The 16141-nt window shown below is 36.9% G+C and overlaps 1 protein-coding gene across 3 annotated transcripts in view; it reads left to right on the top strand.

Annotated features, from left to right (window-relative positions):
- WDPCP (WD repeat containing planar cell polarity effector) overlaps positions 1-16141 on the top strand; it is a 327586-nt gene that overhangs the window by 181458 nt on the left and 129987 nt on the right. For all 3 annotated transcript variants that reach the window (XM_012764900.3, XM_012764898.3, XM_012764905.3), the window contains exon 13: positions 7243-7306. In XM_012764900.3, coding sequence (XP_012620354.2) covers positions 7243-7306 — 64 coding nt within the window. The remainder of the gene's footprint in view (positions 1-7242; positions 7307-16141) is intronic.

Here is a 16141-nt window from a genome sequence, read left to right as displayed (position 1 = left end):
ATTTTGAAGCCAGATAATGTCACACCTCCAGCTTTACTCTTTTTGCTCAGGATTGTTGTGGCTATTTGGGCTCTTTCTTGGTTACATATGAATTTTAGGATTTTTTTCCTAATTCTGTGAAAAACAAAGTTGGAATTTTGATAGGGATTACATTGAATCTATAGAATGCTTTGGGTAGTTATGGTCATTTTAACAATAGTGATTTTTCCCATCCATGAGCCTGGAGTGTTTTACCATTTGTTAATATCCTCATTGATTTCTTTCATCAATGTTTTTTAGTTGTCCTTGTAGAGATCTTTCACCTCCTTGGTTAAATATATTCCTAGGTGTTGTTTTTTGTAGCAATTATAAATGGGATTTAGTTCTTGATTTGGTTCTCAGTTTGGTTGTTATTGGTATATAGAAATGCTACTGATTTTGATATGTTGATTTTCATAACATGACTGAATTCATTTATCATTTCTAGGAGTCTTTTGGAGAAGTCCTAAGGGTTTTCTAGGTGTAAGATTATATCATCAACATACAGAGATAATTTGACTTCTTCTTTTCTAATCTAGATGCCCTTTATTTCTTTTTCTTACCTGATTGCACTGGCTAGGATTTCAAATACTATGTTGAATAGGAGTGGTGAAACTGGGCATCCTTGTCTTTTCCAGTTCTTAGGAAGAATGCTTTCAACTTTTCTCCATTTACTATGATGTCGCCTGTGGCTTTGTGATATATATAAAATAACTTTTGTTATTTTGAAGTATATTCCTTCTATGCCTAGTTTATTGAGAACTTTTATCATGAAGGGATGCTGAATTTTACTGAATGCCTTTTCTGCATCTATTGAAATGATCATATGTTGTTTTTAAATCTGTTTATGTAGTGGTTCACATTTATTGATTTGCATGTGTGTTGAACCATACTTGGAACCCACTTATTCTATAATTATATTCAAGGAGTATTATCTTTTTGATGTGCTATTGGATTTAGTTTGCTAGTATTTTTTTGAGGATTTTTGCATCTGTGTTCATCAGGAATATTGGTCTGCAGTTTTCTTTTTTTGTTGCATTCTTTCTTGGCTTCAGTATCAGGATGATGCTAGCTTCATAGAATGAGTTAGGGAGGATTCCCTCCTTCCTAATCTTTCAGAACAGTTTCTGAGGCCTTGGTATCAGTTCTTTGTACATCTGATAAATTTGGTTATGAATCTGTCTGTTCTTGGGCTTTTTTGGTTTGGGGAGATTTTTTGTTACTGATTCAATCTCACTAGTTAGTCTTCATTAGTCTGTCCAGGATTTCTATTTCTTGCTGATTCAAGCTGGAGAAGTGATATGTTTTCCAGAATTTTTCCATTTCCTCTACATTTTCTAGTTTTTATGCTTACAGGTATTCATAGTATTCCTGGATGATCTTTTGTATTTCTGTTCTATCAGTTATAATGTCTCTTTTTTCTTTTCTGAGTAAGCTTATTTGAATCATCTCTCCTCTTTTCTTGGTTCATTTAGCTAGAGGTCTATCAATTTTGTTTGTCTTTCCAAAAACCAACTTTTCATTTCATTGATCCCTTGCAATTTTTTGGTCTCTATTTCATTTAGTTCTGCTCTGATCTTTGCTATTTCTTTTATTCTGATAGCTTTGAGTTTAGTTTGTTCTTGTTTTTCTAGTTCTTGAGGTGTGACTTGAGGTTGTTAATTTATGATCTTTCAATCTTTTTGATATAGGCATTTAATGCTATTATATAAACTTCCCTCAGCACAGCTTTTGTTGTATCCCAGAGATTTCGATATGTTGTGTCACTGTTTTCATTTGTTTCCATCTCCATTTTGTCATTGACCTAAAGATCATTTAGGAGCAGGTTGTGTAATTTCCACATATTGGTATAGTTTTGAGAGTTCCTCTTGGAATTGATTTCTAGCGTTATTTCACTGTGCTCTGAGAAGATACTTGCTATGATTTTGATTATTTTTTAATTATTGAGACTTGTTTTGTGTCATAACATAAGGTCTATCTTGGAAAGTGTTCCATGCTCTGATAATAACATATTCTGCAGTTGTTGGGTAGATTGTTTTGTAAATATTTGTTAGGTTCATTTGCTCTAGAGTCCCCAGTTGAAGTCCAGTGTCTTTTTTTTTAATGTTGATTTGAAATCCATTTTATCTGATATAAGTATAGCTACTCCTGCTCACTTTTGGTTTTGATTTGCATGGAGTATTTTTTTCCACCCCTTTACCTTGAGTCTCTAAAAGTCTTTATCAGTTAAATCTCTTATAGGCAGCATATTATGTTTGAGTTTTGTGTTTTTTTTAAACTCTATTCCCCGGATTTATATCTTTTAAGTGGGACATTTAGTCCACTTACTTTCTAAGTCTCAAGTTGATATGTGATGTTCTGTTCCTGTCATAATGTTACCTAATTGCTTTCTTTCTCAATTGTGTACTTGTTTTATAGGACCTGTTTGTTTTACAGTTTCATGTGTTTTTATGATGGTGAGTATTGACCTTTCATTTCCATGTTTAGAACTCCATTGACTATTTCTTGTAGGGCCAGTCTAGTGGTGACAGATTCCCTTAGCCACTCTGTGAAGGATAGGTTTGGGCCCTGTACTCCATACAAGCCTCAGCACATTGGGCACACAGCCATTGGGGGGTACAGAGAACCCTAAAGGCCCTGGAATGGCCATCCCCTGGTGCACTTATGCCAGTTCCCTGCAGGAACAGCTGTAGGCTACATCCACCACAGTGGGTGAGAGGAGAAGTCCCATGTCCATATCTGTTTCCAGGCACCAGTGCTGCCTGGTTGCTGGAGAAGAACAACTATCCTCCCCTGCAGAGCCCAGCCATGCACCTGTGTCTCCACTGCAGGGGTCTTAGACACCCTCAGTTCACAAGCAGGGAACTCTTGATGGAAGGGTAGCACACACTCTGGTCTTTGTCCCAAAGGGCACCTCAGTGTTCCACACTCTCATTTCCTCTCTATTGGCAGCCTGTCCTAAGTATTAGAACTCTGGGAATCCCACAGTTCCCCTGGGTCCCTCTAGTCCCCTGTGGCTGCTACAGTCCAAGTGGAAGCTGGGGAATATTTGTGGGGGATCCAGCAATGCAGGTACACACAGGCTGAGATTCCCTAGGAAGGGAGGGGAATGGGCCACATCTTTCATGTAAAGGTGGGTAGAGTGGGCACACTATCACTGGGGGTGCAGCCACCCCTAAAAGCCCTGGACTAGCCATCCCCCAGCATACCTGCACCAACTTCACCTCCCCTACCCCCCACCAAAGGAGCAGTTGCAACTGCGTCCATTGCAGTGGGCAGTCAGGGAAAGAAGAAGTCCCTGTCTCCATGTCCATTCTTGGCCACTGGGGCAGAATCACTTTCCTCCCCTACAAGACTCAGTGCCACATGTATATCTCTGCTAAGGGGTGTAGATACCTTCAGCTCATAAGCAGGGAGCTCTCAGGGGGAGGAGGGCACATGCTCTGGTTTTATCACAAAGGGTGCTTTGGCATGCTGTATTCTCCCTTTCCCTAGGGGCAGCCCTCCTTGAGGATTAGAACCCCTGGAATCCCACAGCTCCCCTGGGTCCCATCAGCCCTTTGTGGTTATCACAGTCCAAGCAGGTGCAGGAGAATATTTGTGGGGGATCCAGTGACGCATAAATTGAAGGGCTGAGGCTCCCCGGGCAGACAGAGGTCCACAATGGGTGCATAGAGAGTATGGCACCTGCTGCCTCAGCTCATCTCTAAGGGGAGGACAAGTGACCCTGTGCAGCCTGGCAGCCATGTGTTCTGTACTCAAGAAGTTCCCAAGTCACTGTCCACAACAGTGCTTAGGTTTGTAAGGGTAGAGGGCCTCTGCGACAGTTCTGAGGCCAGCAGTCTGCTGCAGAGGTGAAAGGAACAAAGAGAAACACCCCCATCTGTCTTATCCATAGGACTCCAAGTTCCTCAGGGGTCCATTTCTGCCAAACTCTTGCTTCCTTCTTTTTCTGTACCCCAGCTTCTTTCTGTAGGTTCTCTGGTAGGTTATGGTACTCCTCTCTCAGTATTTCCCTTGGGCCATGATTATTCACCTGTAATTTGTTTTTTCTTTCTGAGAACTGGTGACTGCTGTCCCTAGTCAGCTATCTTGAAAAAAATCTATTCAGCCTTTTAAAAGATGGAAATTCTGCTATTTATAACAACGTGAATGAACCTGGAAGACATTAGGCTAAGAGAAATATGCCAGACATAGACAGATATTGCATGATCTCACTTTTATGTGGAATTTTAAAAAAGGTCAAACTCATAGAGAATAGAAAGGTAGTTACTGAGGGGTGGGTGAAAAGGGAAATGTTGGTCAAAGGGTACCAAAACAATTAAACCAACATTTAAAAATTTGGAGATTTCACATAAAAATTTTTAAAAATAAAAAGGTCTTTGAGGGATAGAGCAATAAATAAAAAAGAAATTAAGAAACACTGATACAGAACCAGCAAAAGAATAAAATTCACAGCACTAACTTCATCTACAAGGCAAATTGGGAAGTTTCGTGAAGATTAATCCATCTCCAATTCATAGCAGATTTATATAGGAAAAAATTCAAATACATCCAAAGTTCTAATATCATCTGTATCATTCACTTATGTATGAGTGTAATTAATAAAAGCAATTTCCTTGCAGAAAAAAAGGTGTGGTATTTATATACAATGGAATATTATTCAGCTTTATAAAAAGAAGGAAATTCTCCCATTTACAACAACATGGATAAACCTGGAGGACATTATGCTAAGTATAATAAGCCAGATAGAGAAGGACAACTACTACTTATCATTCTACTTCTATGGGGAATCCAAAGTAGTCAAACTCATAGAAGCAGCAAGAAATAGAATGGTTGTTGCCAGGGCCAGGGTGAGGAGAAACAAGAGGTGTTGTCAAAAAGTATAAAGTTTCAGATATACAAGTGAATAAGTGCTAATACTGTATTGTGTACCTCCAAATTTGCTAAGAGGGTAGATTTTATGTTAAGTGTTCTAATCACAAAAATTAAAAAATAAGGTGGGAGGAAACTTTTGTAAGTAAGGGATACGTTTGTGGCATTAAGTGTGGCACTTCTAACCTGGGTCTTTTTTTTAGCTCCTGGCTTAATCAGAAGTCTTGGAGGTAGTACCTGCACTTAGCTTAATCAGAAGTCTTGAGCTTACCACCTTTACCTTGAGACTTACTCAGAGCTTATTCTCCTGAGGGTGGTGGTCCTCTAAGTAGTTCTGCTTCCCTTATTTGCTGTCTGCTCATTGATTCTAATTCTGGTTTCTATCAAGGGATTTTGGTTGGTTGAGGATATGGTACCACTGGGTATTTTCTTTTTAGAGTTCTGTGATGTAGTTTAGAGTATATTTTATAAACAATCCAGTTGGGAGCTCCTTTTACTGTTTCTGGTTCCCTATACTGCCAGATGCCAATGCCACTTCTTTCATTTTTACAACCTACCATCTATCATCTATCATTACCTCTCATGTAGAAAAAAGGGCACAGCCTATGTTATACCCCTTAATTTGACTCTCTCTGATTTCAGTTTGTCCTATATGGTTGCCCTATATGGACATGTTAGATATGTTAACTTTGAGGTACCTGAAAGTAAGAGTTTCAAGCTTGGTAGAGAGATGGATCCTAGAAATATAGATTTGTGAGTCATTGATATAATTGATTATCAATACCATAAGAGTGGTAAGGTTATTAAGGAGATTGGAGAGAATGAGTAGAAATAAAATAGGACCATAGAATACCAATTTCATAGGGAGGCAGAGAAAAATAAATTAGCCAAAAAGACTAAGAAGATGCAATCTAAAAATTGGAAAAACAAAGAATGAAGGGAAGACAGGAAGCAGAAAGTTTCAAGGAGGGGCAGTTTATAGGATTAGATGTGGCCAAAAGGGCACACAAGATGAGAACTTATCTTTAAGATTGATCATTAGAAGATGGCTGATTACTATTGCCAGAACAGTTATGATAGAGTGGGGACAAATGTAATTGCAGTAAATGCATACAAGTAGTACAACTTGCTAATCATCTGACCTCTTCCTCGGCGTATCCCACCTCCACTGAATATATAATGAATCAGTAAGCTTCCTTCACTTTTCATCTACAAAAATAAACACAGTTGCCTTATGACTTCTGTAGCTGAGAGGGATTCCGGCACATACTGAAGGTACTAGTAAGAAGGGGCAAGGAGAAGATGGAGTAGTAGTCATCAAACATAATATGGAATTTGTGCAAGTGTTTCAAGTTCTGAACCTAACAGCTCATATATATTAACAAGCCTTGTTTATTTGGATTTTAATTATTTTAGATATTTCACTAATATATGCAATCCTTTAATAATTAATATTCCATTCTTCTGTTATTTTTTAATTTGAAACCTCATTATATCTCTACCACCATATTTTACAATATTAAATAGAGAATGGAAAATAACTTTGTTATTTATCTGCTTGTTTCTAGAGAGAAAAACTGACTGCTAGATCTATACTTAGAACTCAGATAAATTAAAGATCACCTTTCATTCCAAAAACCTATGCTAAGTATATCTTCATGACATGCTATTCTCTTATGATCTTAAACTTTCTATAAAGGTAATTGATTTAAACTGCTGCTTGCTCTCATGTATCTTAGCCTACAATTAAACTTTCACACACAAAAAACTGTCAAAATGATACTTCAGGGAAAGAGAATATAATTATGAAAAAGAGTAGAAAAGTGATGTTTTTACAGAAATTTAAAAATCTATTGTCATTTTACAACAGCCTGGAATGTTTTTGTTTCAAAACCCACAAATGTGAAACTTTTGTAATAATACAACATTTGATGTCTCAAATTTTACCTAAGAAACAAAAATGTATAAGTATTAATATGATTTATTAATCATCTTATCTTGCTATATTCTCCAAATTTATTCTCATGCTTTTCTCTTATAAAGTACAATAAAGTGAAAATTATGAGAAACATTTTATAAGCTATCATTTCCCCACATTCAGCAGTGTCTACTTGGGGTTATGCTTATTCTTGAAACTTAAGGACTCCACAGGCTCTGTGCCTCAGCTCCTCCTAAGTACAATCAAATTTCATATATGGAAGATCCTAGCAGGCCAAATGCCTTGTTTGAAAATATATTTCCCATCAGAAAAACAGAAACAATATCACATAAATACATTAAACACAGACAGCTCTCTCCTTTTATATAGTTTTGTTCACAACTAACACACATTTCTTTTCTTCCTTATAGGTATCAGAGATTTGAAAAGGCGTTTCTCTTAGCTGTTGACATTGGTGCTCGTGACCTGTTCATGGTGAGTCATTTCCAGAGATGATTTTGTGCCTTCAGTTCTAAGGCTGAGTAAGTTGTCAGCTTTTGTGACCATTAAAAAGGATTAGTGTCATTTGCAGCCTTAGACACATGGTGGGAAGGCATTATTCCATCTTGGCTTTCAGCTTTGCCTTCGTGAAACTGGTCAATAGCCATCTAGTATCCTTTGACTTGTTGACATTTTCCTTGCCAGGGCCCAAAGGGTCTTTATGTTTTCTAAGAATTTATAATTCTTGAACTTTTCTCCTCACGTACCTTGACGTATGGGTATGACACCTTTCTGTCTAATAAGCTTAAATGTCTCTCTAATCTATTCTCTGTATAGCTACAGAAGCCAGGACATAGGGCAAAATGTGTCCCACAGATTCTGAATGTGCTCAGTTTGTCCCTTGGATTTTAGTGAGCAGTAACAAATCATGACTGTTCTCACAATACATGTTCACATTTATTGTTTTTAATGTATGTATGTATGTATATATGTATTTAGAGACAGGGGTCTCACTCTTTCACCTGGCTAGAGTGCAGTGGCATGATCAGAGCTTCCTGTAACCTTCCCTATAACCTTCAACTCTTGGGCTCAAGTGATCTTCTCACCTAAGCCTCCTGAGTAGTTGGGACTACAGGCACGTGCCACTGTATCCAGCTAATTTTTTAGTTTTTGTAGAGATGGGGTCTCCCTGTGTTGCCTAGGCTGGTCTTGAACTCCTGGCCTCAAGTGATCCTCCCACCTCAGCCTCCCAAATCACATGTGTATTTTTATTTTTTCTTATTTCAAAATATTAAGGGCATACAAATGTTTTTGTTACACGGATAGCTTTTGTAATGCTTCAGTCAGGGTAATTAATGTGCCCATTACCCGAACAGTGTTCATTGTACCCATTAGGTAGGTTTTTTCCTCTCTCCTCCTACCCACCTCTCCTCCATTTTTGATTTCCACTGACTTTTAGAATTTATCTCAAATTCAGTAAGAAACTGCTAAATCATTTTAAACAAAGGAGTGATATCATTGTTTTGAGCAGGAAATTTTTTCTGTAAAGGGCCAGGTAATAAATATTTTAGACTTTACAAGCCATATGGGCTTTGTCGCAGCTATTCAACTCTGCAATTGTAGAGCAAAAGCAGCCATACACAACACATAAATAAATAAGTTTGCCTGTGTTCCAATAAAACTTCACTGGCCGGGCGCGGTGGCTCACGCCTGTAATCCTAGCTCTCTGGGAGGCCGAGGCGGGCGGATTGCTCAAGGTCAGGAGTTCGAAACCAGCCTGAGCGAGACCCCGTCTCTACCAAAAATAGAAATAAATTAATTGACCAACTAAAAATATATACAAAAAATTAGCCGGGCATGGTGGCTCGTGCCTGTAGTCCCAGCTACTTGGGAGGCTGAGGCAGTAGGATCGCTGAGCCCCGGAGATTGAAGTTGCTGTGAGCCAGGCTGACGCCACGGCACTCACTCTAGCCTGGGCAACAAAGTGAGACTCTGTCTCAAAAAAAAAAAACAAAAAAAAACAAAAAAAAAAACTTCACTTATAGATACTGAAATTTGAATATATTTCAAGTATCATATAATACTATTCTTGTGATTTTTTTTCAATAATGTAAAACAGTGAAAAAACAACATTCTTAGCTTGGATCAGATTTGGATAGCAGACCATAGTTTGCTGATTCCTTGTTTAGAATATAGTCACATAGGCTGCAGTTTAGAGAATAAACTGAAAAGAGACAAGGCTCCTTAGGTAAAAGTATAAAGTAAACAAAGAGGTGGGTCCTTTTAGGCCCATTTCATCAGATATGGCACCATCATATTGATTTTATTTTTAATATTCAAAGCCAGTTGATTCAATTTTAAGCTCTCTTAGTTACATGATTTTGTGTAATTTACCTAACTGTTTGCCTCCATTTTATTATTTTTGAAGTGGTAGTAATAAAGTATAAATCACTAGTTTCAATATGTATCAGTTTCAGTATCAAATGGAGTTAATATATATGAAGTAACCTGGCATATTGTAATGACTTAGTAACTAGACTTTCTAGTCTGTATTTCATATTACTCAATTTCAAATCTTTTAGAAGTACTTTATGTTATATATTTTTTTCTCAGATTTTAATAATGCTGGAATTTAGATAACTATTGAGATTTGGGTGTTAAAAATGTCTCTGCCTGAGAGCTTGAAACTGAATCAAGGCAGCCTACTTTCAGATTTTATGCGATTAACCACTATGGTATATTGCCTAGAAATAGATTCATATGCATATATATGAATTTAGTATACAATAAAAGTAGCATTTAAAATCACTGGGGAAAAGTTTCAACAAATTGTGTTAGTCCAACAAGTTCACCACTCACAGCATATGCTCTACAAGGGGTTAATGTACCTGATATACAAAACTGACAACCAATAAGATGTAAAACATCCCAATACAAAGCTAGCAAAAGTCACAACCAAGCAAGTCACAACATAAGAAATACAAATGACCAATAAACACACAGTCAAATGTTCAGTCTCTTTCTCTGTTAGTGAAAGAATACTTTGGGCTGAGGTATCCAGAAACAGGAATCTTAAGTAGTCAGTGGCTATGTACAATTGGTAAGCTTTTTTTGGCAGCCTTGTCAAAAATCATTTGACCATATATGGGAGGGTTTATTTGTGGACTTTCTAGTCTATTCCAGTGGTATATATGCCTGTCTTTGTGTCAGACTACACTGTTTAGTCTACAATAGCTTTGAAGTAAATTTTGAAATCAGAAGTATGAGTCTTCCAGCTTTGTTGTTTTTCAAGATTATTTTGGTTGTCCAGGGTCCCTTGGGATTCCATATGAATTTTAGGATGGCTTTTCTTTTTCTGAAAAAAAGTCATTGGAATTTTGATAGATTGCATTGAATCTATTGATCATTTTGGATAGTATTGGCATCCTAACAGTATTAAATCTTCCAATCCATGAACGTGAGATGTCTGTTTATTTACATCTTCTTCAATTTCTTTCGCCAAAGTTTTGTAGTTTTCATTGTACAAGTGTTTCCCCTTTTGGGGAAAGTTATCTCACAAGTACTTTATTCTTTCTGATGCTATTGTAAATAGAATTGTTTTCACAATTTTTTTTTCAGATTGTTCATTGTTAGCGTATAAAAATGCAACTGATTTTGTGTGTTGATTTTGTTTCTTGCTACTTTGCTGAATTCCTTTATTACTTTTAATAGATTTATTGTACAATCTTTGGCATTTTCTATATATAAGATCATGTCTGTCAACTGAGATAATTTTGCTTCTTTCCTTATAACTTTGATGCTCTTTAATTCTTATTTATTTATTTATTGAGATAGGGTCTCACTCTGTTTCCTAGACTAGAGTGCAGTGGTGTCATCGTAGCTCACTGCAACCTCAAACTCCTGAGCTCAAGCAATTCTCCTGCCTCAGCCGGCCCTGAGTAGCTGGGACCTATTGGCACATGCCACCACACCTACCTAATTTTTCTACTTTTTGTAAAGACAGGGTCTCTTGCTCAGGCTAGTCTCAAATTCCTAGCCTCAAGTAATCTTCCCACCTCAGCCTCCCAAAGTGCTACCCTCTAATTCTTTTTCTTGCTTAATTGCTCTGGCTAGAACTTCTATGTTGAATAGATGTGGCAACAATTGACGTGCTCACTTTGTTCCTAATCTTAGAGGAAAAGCTTTGAGTCTTTCACCATTGAGTATGATATTCAGTATGGGTTTGGCTTTTATTAATTTTATGTTGAGTTTGTTTCCTTCTAGCCTAGTTTGTTGTTTTTATCATGAAAGGGTGTTGAATTTTGTCAAATGTTTTTTCTATATAAATTGAGATGATTATGTGTTTTTTTTTCTCTTTCATTCTGTTCATGTGGCATATTACATTGATCAGTTTTCATGTGATATTTTTAATTATTATGGGCACATAATAATTGTATATACTTAAAGGGCACTTGGGAAGTTTTAATACAGGCATAAATGTGTAATAATAAAATAAGGGTAGTTGTAGTATCCTTTACCTCAAGCATTTATCATTTCTTTGTCTTTGGAACACTCTAATTCCACTCTTTTAGTTAAAGTATACCCTTATTGTTGACTATAGATAATCACCTTGTGCTGTCACATATTGTTTATCTATCTAACTATATTTTTGAACCCATTGACTATCCCCACTTTTATCCCTCCATCCTTATTACCCTTCCCAGCCTCTGGTAACCATCATTTTACCCTCTGTGTCCATGAGATCAATTGATATAATGTTTAGCTCCAACATATGAGTGAGAACATGCAAGATTTGTCTTTCTGTGCTTAGCTTATTTCACCTAACAATGTTCTCCAGATCCATTCATGTTGTGGCAAATGGCAGGATTTCATTCTTTTTTGTGGCTATATAATATTCCATTGTATATATCCATTTATCCTTTGATGGAAACTTAGGCTAATTCCAAATTTTGGCTATTTTACATGCTAGTACAGTAAACGTGGGAGCGCAGGTAACTTTTCAATATAGTGATTTCCTTCCTTTTGGGGTTGCTGGGTCATGTGGTAGCTCTATTTTTAATTTTTTGAGGAAAAATTAAAGGCATCCAGTGTTCATAGCCTAACTGCTTTACAGATTTATTCTACGCCATAGGCTACTTTCATCAGCAAGTGTTGGAGCTAGCTGGAACTTAAGTTTCTACCACTGAGGTGGAGGACTCCCCTCTGTCCAGGGGTGGTATAAATTCTCCCTCCATGGATGCCTGCAGAATTCTGCCCTGTGTTGTGTTCCCCTGTGAAGGGATGGCCCTGAGATCCAATGCAGAATCCCACAATAACTTCACTTTATTCTTTCTCCCCCAGGCACACAGATTCTCCCTCAATTTGGCACTTGCGCAGCATCATCAGGGTATGGGGTAGGGTTGGTGTAGGCAATGTAAGACTCTCTTTTCTACCCTTTTCATGCCTTTTTCTTTGATAAAATGTTAAAACAAGGTACTGTGATCACTCACCTGATTTTTGGTTCTTATAAAGGCGCTTTCTTGCATAGATAGTTGTTCAATTAGTGTTTCTGTTGGGGGCCAATCACTGGAGGGTTCTATTCAACCATCTTCACTTCCTCTCCAATTTTCCTTATGTTGAACCATCCTTGCATTCCAGGAATAAATCCCACTTGGTGGGATTTTAATATGCTGCTGAATTTGGTTTATTATTAAAAGTATTTTGTTGAGGATTTTTGCATTAATGTTGATAAGGGATATTGGTTTATAGTTTTCTTGTAATGTTTTTGTCTAACTTTGGTATTGGGGTAATGCTGGCCTTATGGAATAAGTTAGGGAGGGTTCCCTCCTACTTTTAAGAAAAGTTTGAAATGGATTGGTACTTTTAAAAAAATGTTAGAATTCTCCTGTGAAACTGCCAGGTGCCTGGCTTTTCTTTGTTAGGAGATATTTTATTACTGATTCAATCTCCTCATTTTTTATAGGTTTATTTAGATTTTCTATTTCTTGCTTTTTGATTTATTCTTGGTGGGCTTTGTGTTTTTAGGAGTTTGTCTATTTAATCTAGGTTATCCAATTTGTTGGTGTACAATCGTTCATAGTACTTTCATGTCCTTGTTTGTGTTACTGTTTTAGGGTTTTTTTTTTAATTATTGTTTTAGGATGACTGTGGGCTAAAGGTCATACTGAGTTATAAATTTAAGGTCTTCTCAGGCCCTTTCCAAACCTGTACCTTTCTTTCACTTGGGATGTGTGACCACTTTCTAATTTTCCCCATATGTGCAGTTGCTTTTGAGTGTCCTAGTCTTTAATATGTCCTAGTTTTGTTCCTAGAAGGAGGAAAAACAAAAATGAAGGGGAGAAAAAGGGTACAGCTCTTTAAATCTCCTGGAAATCACTTCAGCCAAGGGCTTGCAACAATGAAGGTGGTGCAGCAACAATGGGCCCTTGCCTGTTTGTACCTTTGTAATCAGAAGTATGAATTCAAGTCAGAGCAAAGATCCCCTATATTTGTAGGGAACCCAAAGTTTTGTCCACCCTTGTTCCAGCTAGCTGTATGGCAGCCTCTCTGAAAGGTATGCACAGTTGAGCACCACAGAGCTGGAGGAGACAGAGGGAGATGGGTAGTTATTACTGTGCTAAGGGCTGAAATTGACCAAAATTAACTTAAGTTTACCATCCTTAAGTTTACCAAGCCTTTCCCTAGAAGCTGTAAGCCTCAATAGACCCCAGAATTTCAAAATAATTATATCAGATTGTGCCAGTGGAATTGTTATCTAGATTAGGAGACAGATTCCTGGTTCTTCTTACTCTGCCATATTCCCACAATCCTCTCCTTCCTTTTTAAAATTATTTCTTTTATTTTCCCCTTCTGTGGGCTTATTAGTTACATTTTTTTCCCTCTAATTTTTTTCTCTTTACTTCTGACCTTTTCGTGGATATTTTGTTGATGTCATTGTTGGGGGTTTGGGTCATTTGGTCTTATTTCATTCCTTGTTTTTTAAAATTAAATATTGAAAATAACATTTGAAAATGTAATGATAATTTGAAGCTGTGTTATTTTCCTCTGGAAAAAAATTTACTTTTGCTTCTGGCAGGTAGTTAGGGTAAGGTTTATACCACCTTAATTTCTTCTAGGTTTGAGTTTATTTGAGGCTTCATTTCAGTCTGAGAGCTGGTTTATTTCCATCTGAGAGCTGGTTTATTTCCACTTTATGTCAAAAATATAGCCCCTCAGAAGTTCCAATTGAAAGCCCTTCTTCCTCAGCATTCCCTGAAGTATATCTTTGTACCTTTTGCCCAGTAAATTCTGTGCAGCTTCTCAACTTCTCAACCACTACTTTCTGTTAAGTTTCACAGAGTCTTAGCCACCAATTATAAATTAGCAAATGCTTTGAAAAGGAAAAGCAGCACCAGATGTCAGGCTTACCTCTCTACCTCTTTGGGCTTCATTTGTTTCTATTCTGTCTACTCTTTCTCTCTCTTTTTCATTTTTTGAAATGGTCTTTCACTGTGTTGCCCAGGCTTGTCTTGAATTCCTGGGCTTAATTGATCCTCCCTACCTCAGCCTCCTGAGTAGCTGGGATTATAGACATGTACTACTGTACCTGTCTTGTCTAGTATCTTGGTCCCTAAATACTTACTGCATAGGTAGTTCTCCAGTCCTTAGGCAGAATTAAAAAAAAATATTTCAGCCAGATGTCCTAGTTGTTCTCAGCAGGAGTATTGGTCTGTTATAACCTTATCTGCCATAACTGGAAACAGACATTCTGTAGCATATTTTTGGGAGGTGAGTGAAGTGTTAAACTTGGCACTAGCTGCTTTCCCATTCTGGATGTGCTATCATGTCTGAACTATTAATCACAAAGAGCCTTGAATGTCACAGATTTCTAGTTTTAAGCATGACATGCCATCAATTTTATGCCCAAAATCAAATAAAATATAAAATGTTGCATATACTAGAGTTATCACTCAATTATAGTAAAAGCACTAGAGAGAAACTAATTTTTTTTCAGATTTTAACTTATTTCCAAGGATGTTAAAAAATTTTTTTAGCTCTTCAAGTTGAAGAATTGTTTTAATCCTATAAGATTAATAATGCAAGTAGAAGTAGTAGTAGTAGTAGTAGTAATAGGAGATATTTACATTTATGCCTGATTAAATTTACATGCATGCCTAATTGTCTTGCTCGAGGATGTGCTTTATGGTTATCAACAACAAAATCATTACATCTCACAAAATTAAAGAAGCTGACTTTTACTGATCACCTGCTATGTGCCAGGCATTATACTAGAGGCTTTATATAATTTTTATAATCCTAACCAGTAAACCCATTTTATAGTTGTTAAAACTGACTATAAGGAAAACTGAACAGAGTTACAATTCAAAACCAGTTGTGTTTGACTCTAAAATTTATGCCATTTCCCATTATACCAAACTGCTTTATTAAATAAACTATGGATTTGGAAGTTCCCTAAAACTTTTTGATATATGACTTGATGACCACCCATGAGTCCAAGAAAGCTATTGTTTTTCTTTTTTTTCCCCTGAAATTCACAAAGATTTCACTAAGACTGCTTATTGCTGAATGATATCTTATCTAGCTTAAATGATTTACAGACCCCTAATTTATTAAGATGATTCATCCAAATTAAGCACTTTTAATATTAGTACATATTAAAACCAAAAGAAGTCTATTGTGTGCAGTGACAATAAAAAGGAACACAAAATGGTAGTACCAGTTGCCCATTTCTCTATTTCCTCACTCTTGACTCCAGGAAATAATACTTTCACATGTTGATTTTCTTTAAGACACCAGACATCAGACATTATATTGATAAATCTTCTAGGACCATGAGTTTGCTCTTTAAGAACCCATCTCCATCTTGGGAAACAAAAGGACAGTTAAGTCTTAAGGTGTCATGTGAACTAGAGAAATGTAACATATTTTAAAATGTACATTCTCAAACTTCTGTCCTTTAGAAAAGTTATCTGCTTCTCGTTGGTTCCCAATGAGCTCAAGGTTGTTTTCTGCTAAGACCCAAGAAAAGAGGAGTGATAATACAATTAACATTGGCTCAACTGGTGAGGGAAATGGGGATCTTCCTCTTCTGGCTAATAGAAAATTTAGTTTCAGACCTTCCCTTCGACAGTAAACTGCTATAAAACTGGATACAACACACAAGACATCTATATTTAAGCAATGGACAATAAGCAGTGCCATGACTGTGATCCTCAAACAAAAAAAAAAAAAAAAGGAAGCACACAGGTGAGCTCCATACAATTTAAAAGCAGAGACCAGTGATGTCACTCAGCTAAAGAGCCAGAGATCCGTGTTCAGAATTCAGGGATG

The sequence above is a fragment of the Microcebus murinus genome, chromosome 3 (genome assembly GCF_040939455.1).
Source record: "Microcebus murinus isolate Inina chromosome 3, M.murinus_Inina_mat1.0, whole genome shotgun sequence".
NCBI lineage: Eukaryota > Metazoa > Chordata > Mammalia > Primates > Cheirogaleidae > Microcebus > Microcebus murinus.
The sequence above is the reverse complement of the archived record's forward strand: the minus strand, read 5'-3'. Positions and strand labels throughout refer to the sequence as shown.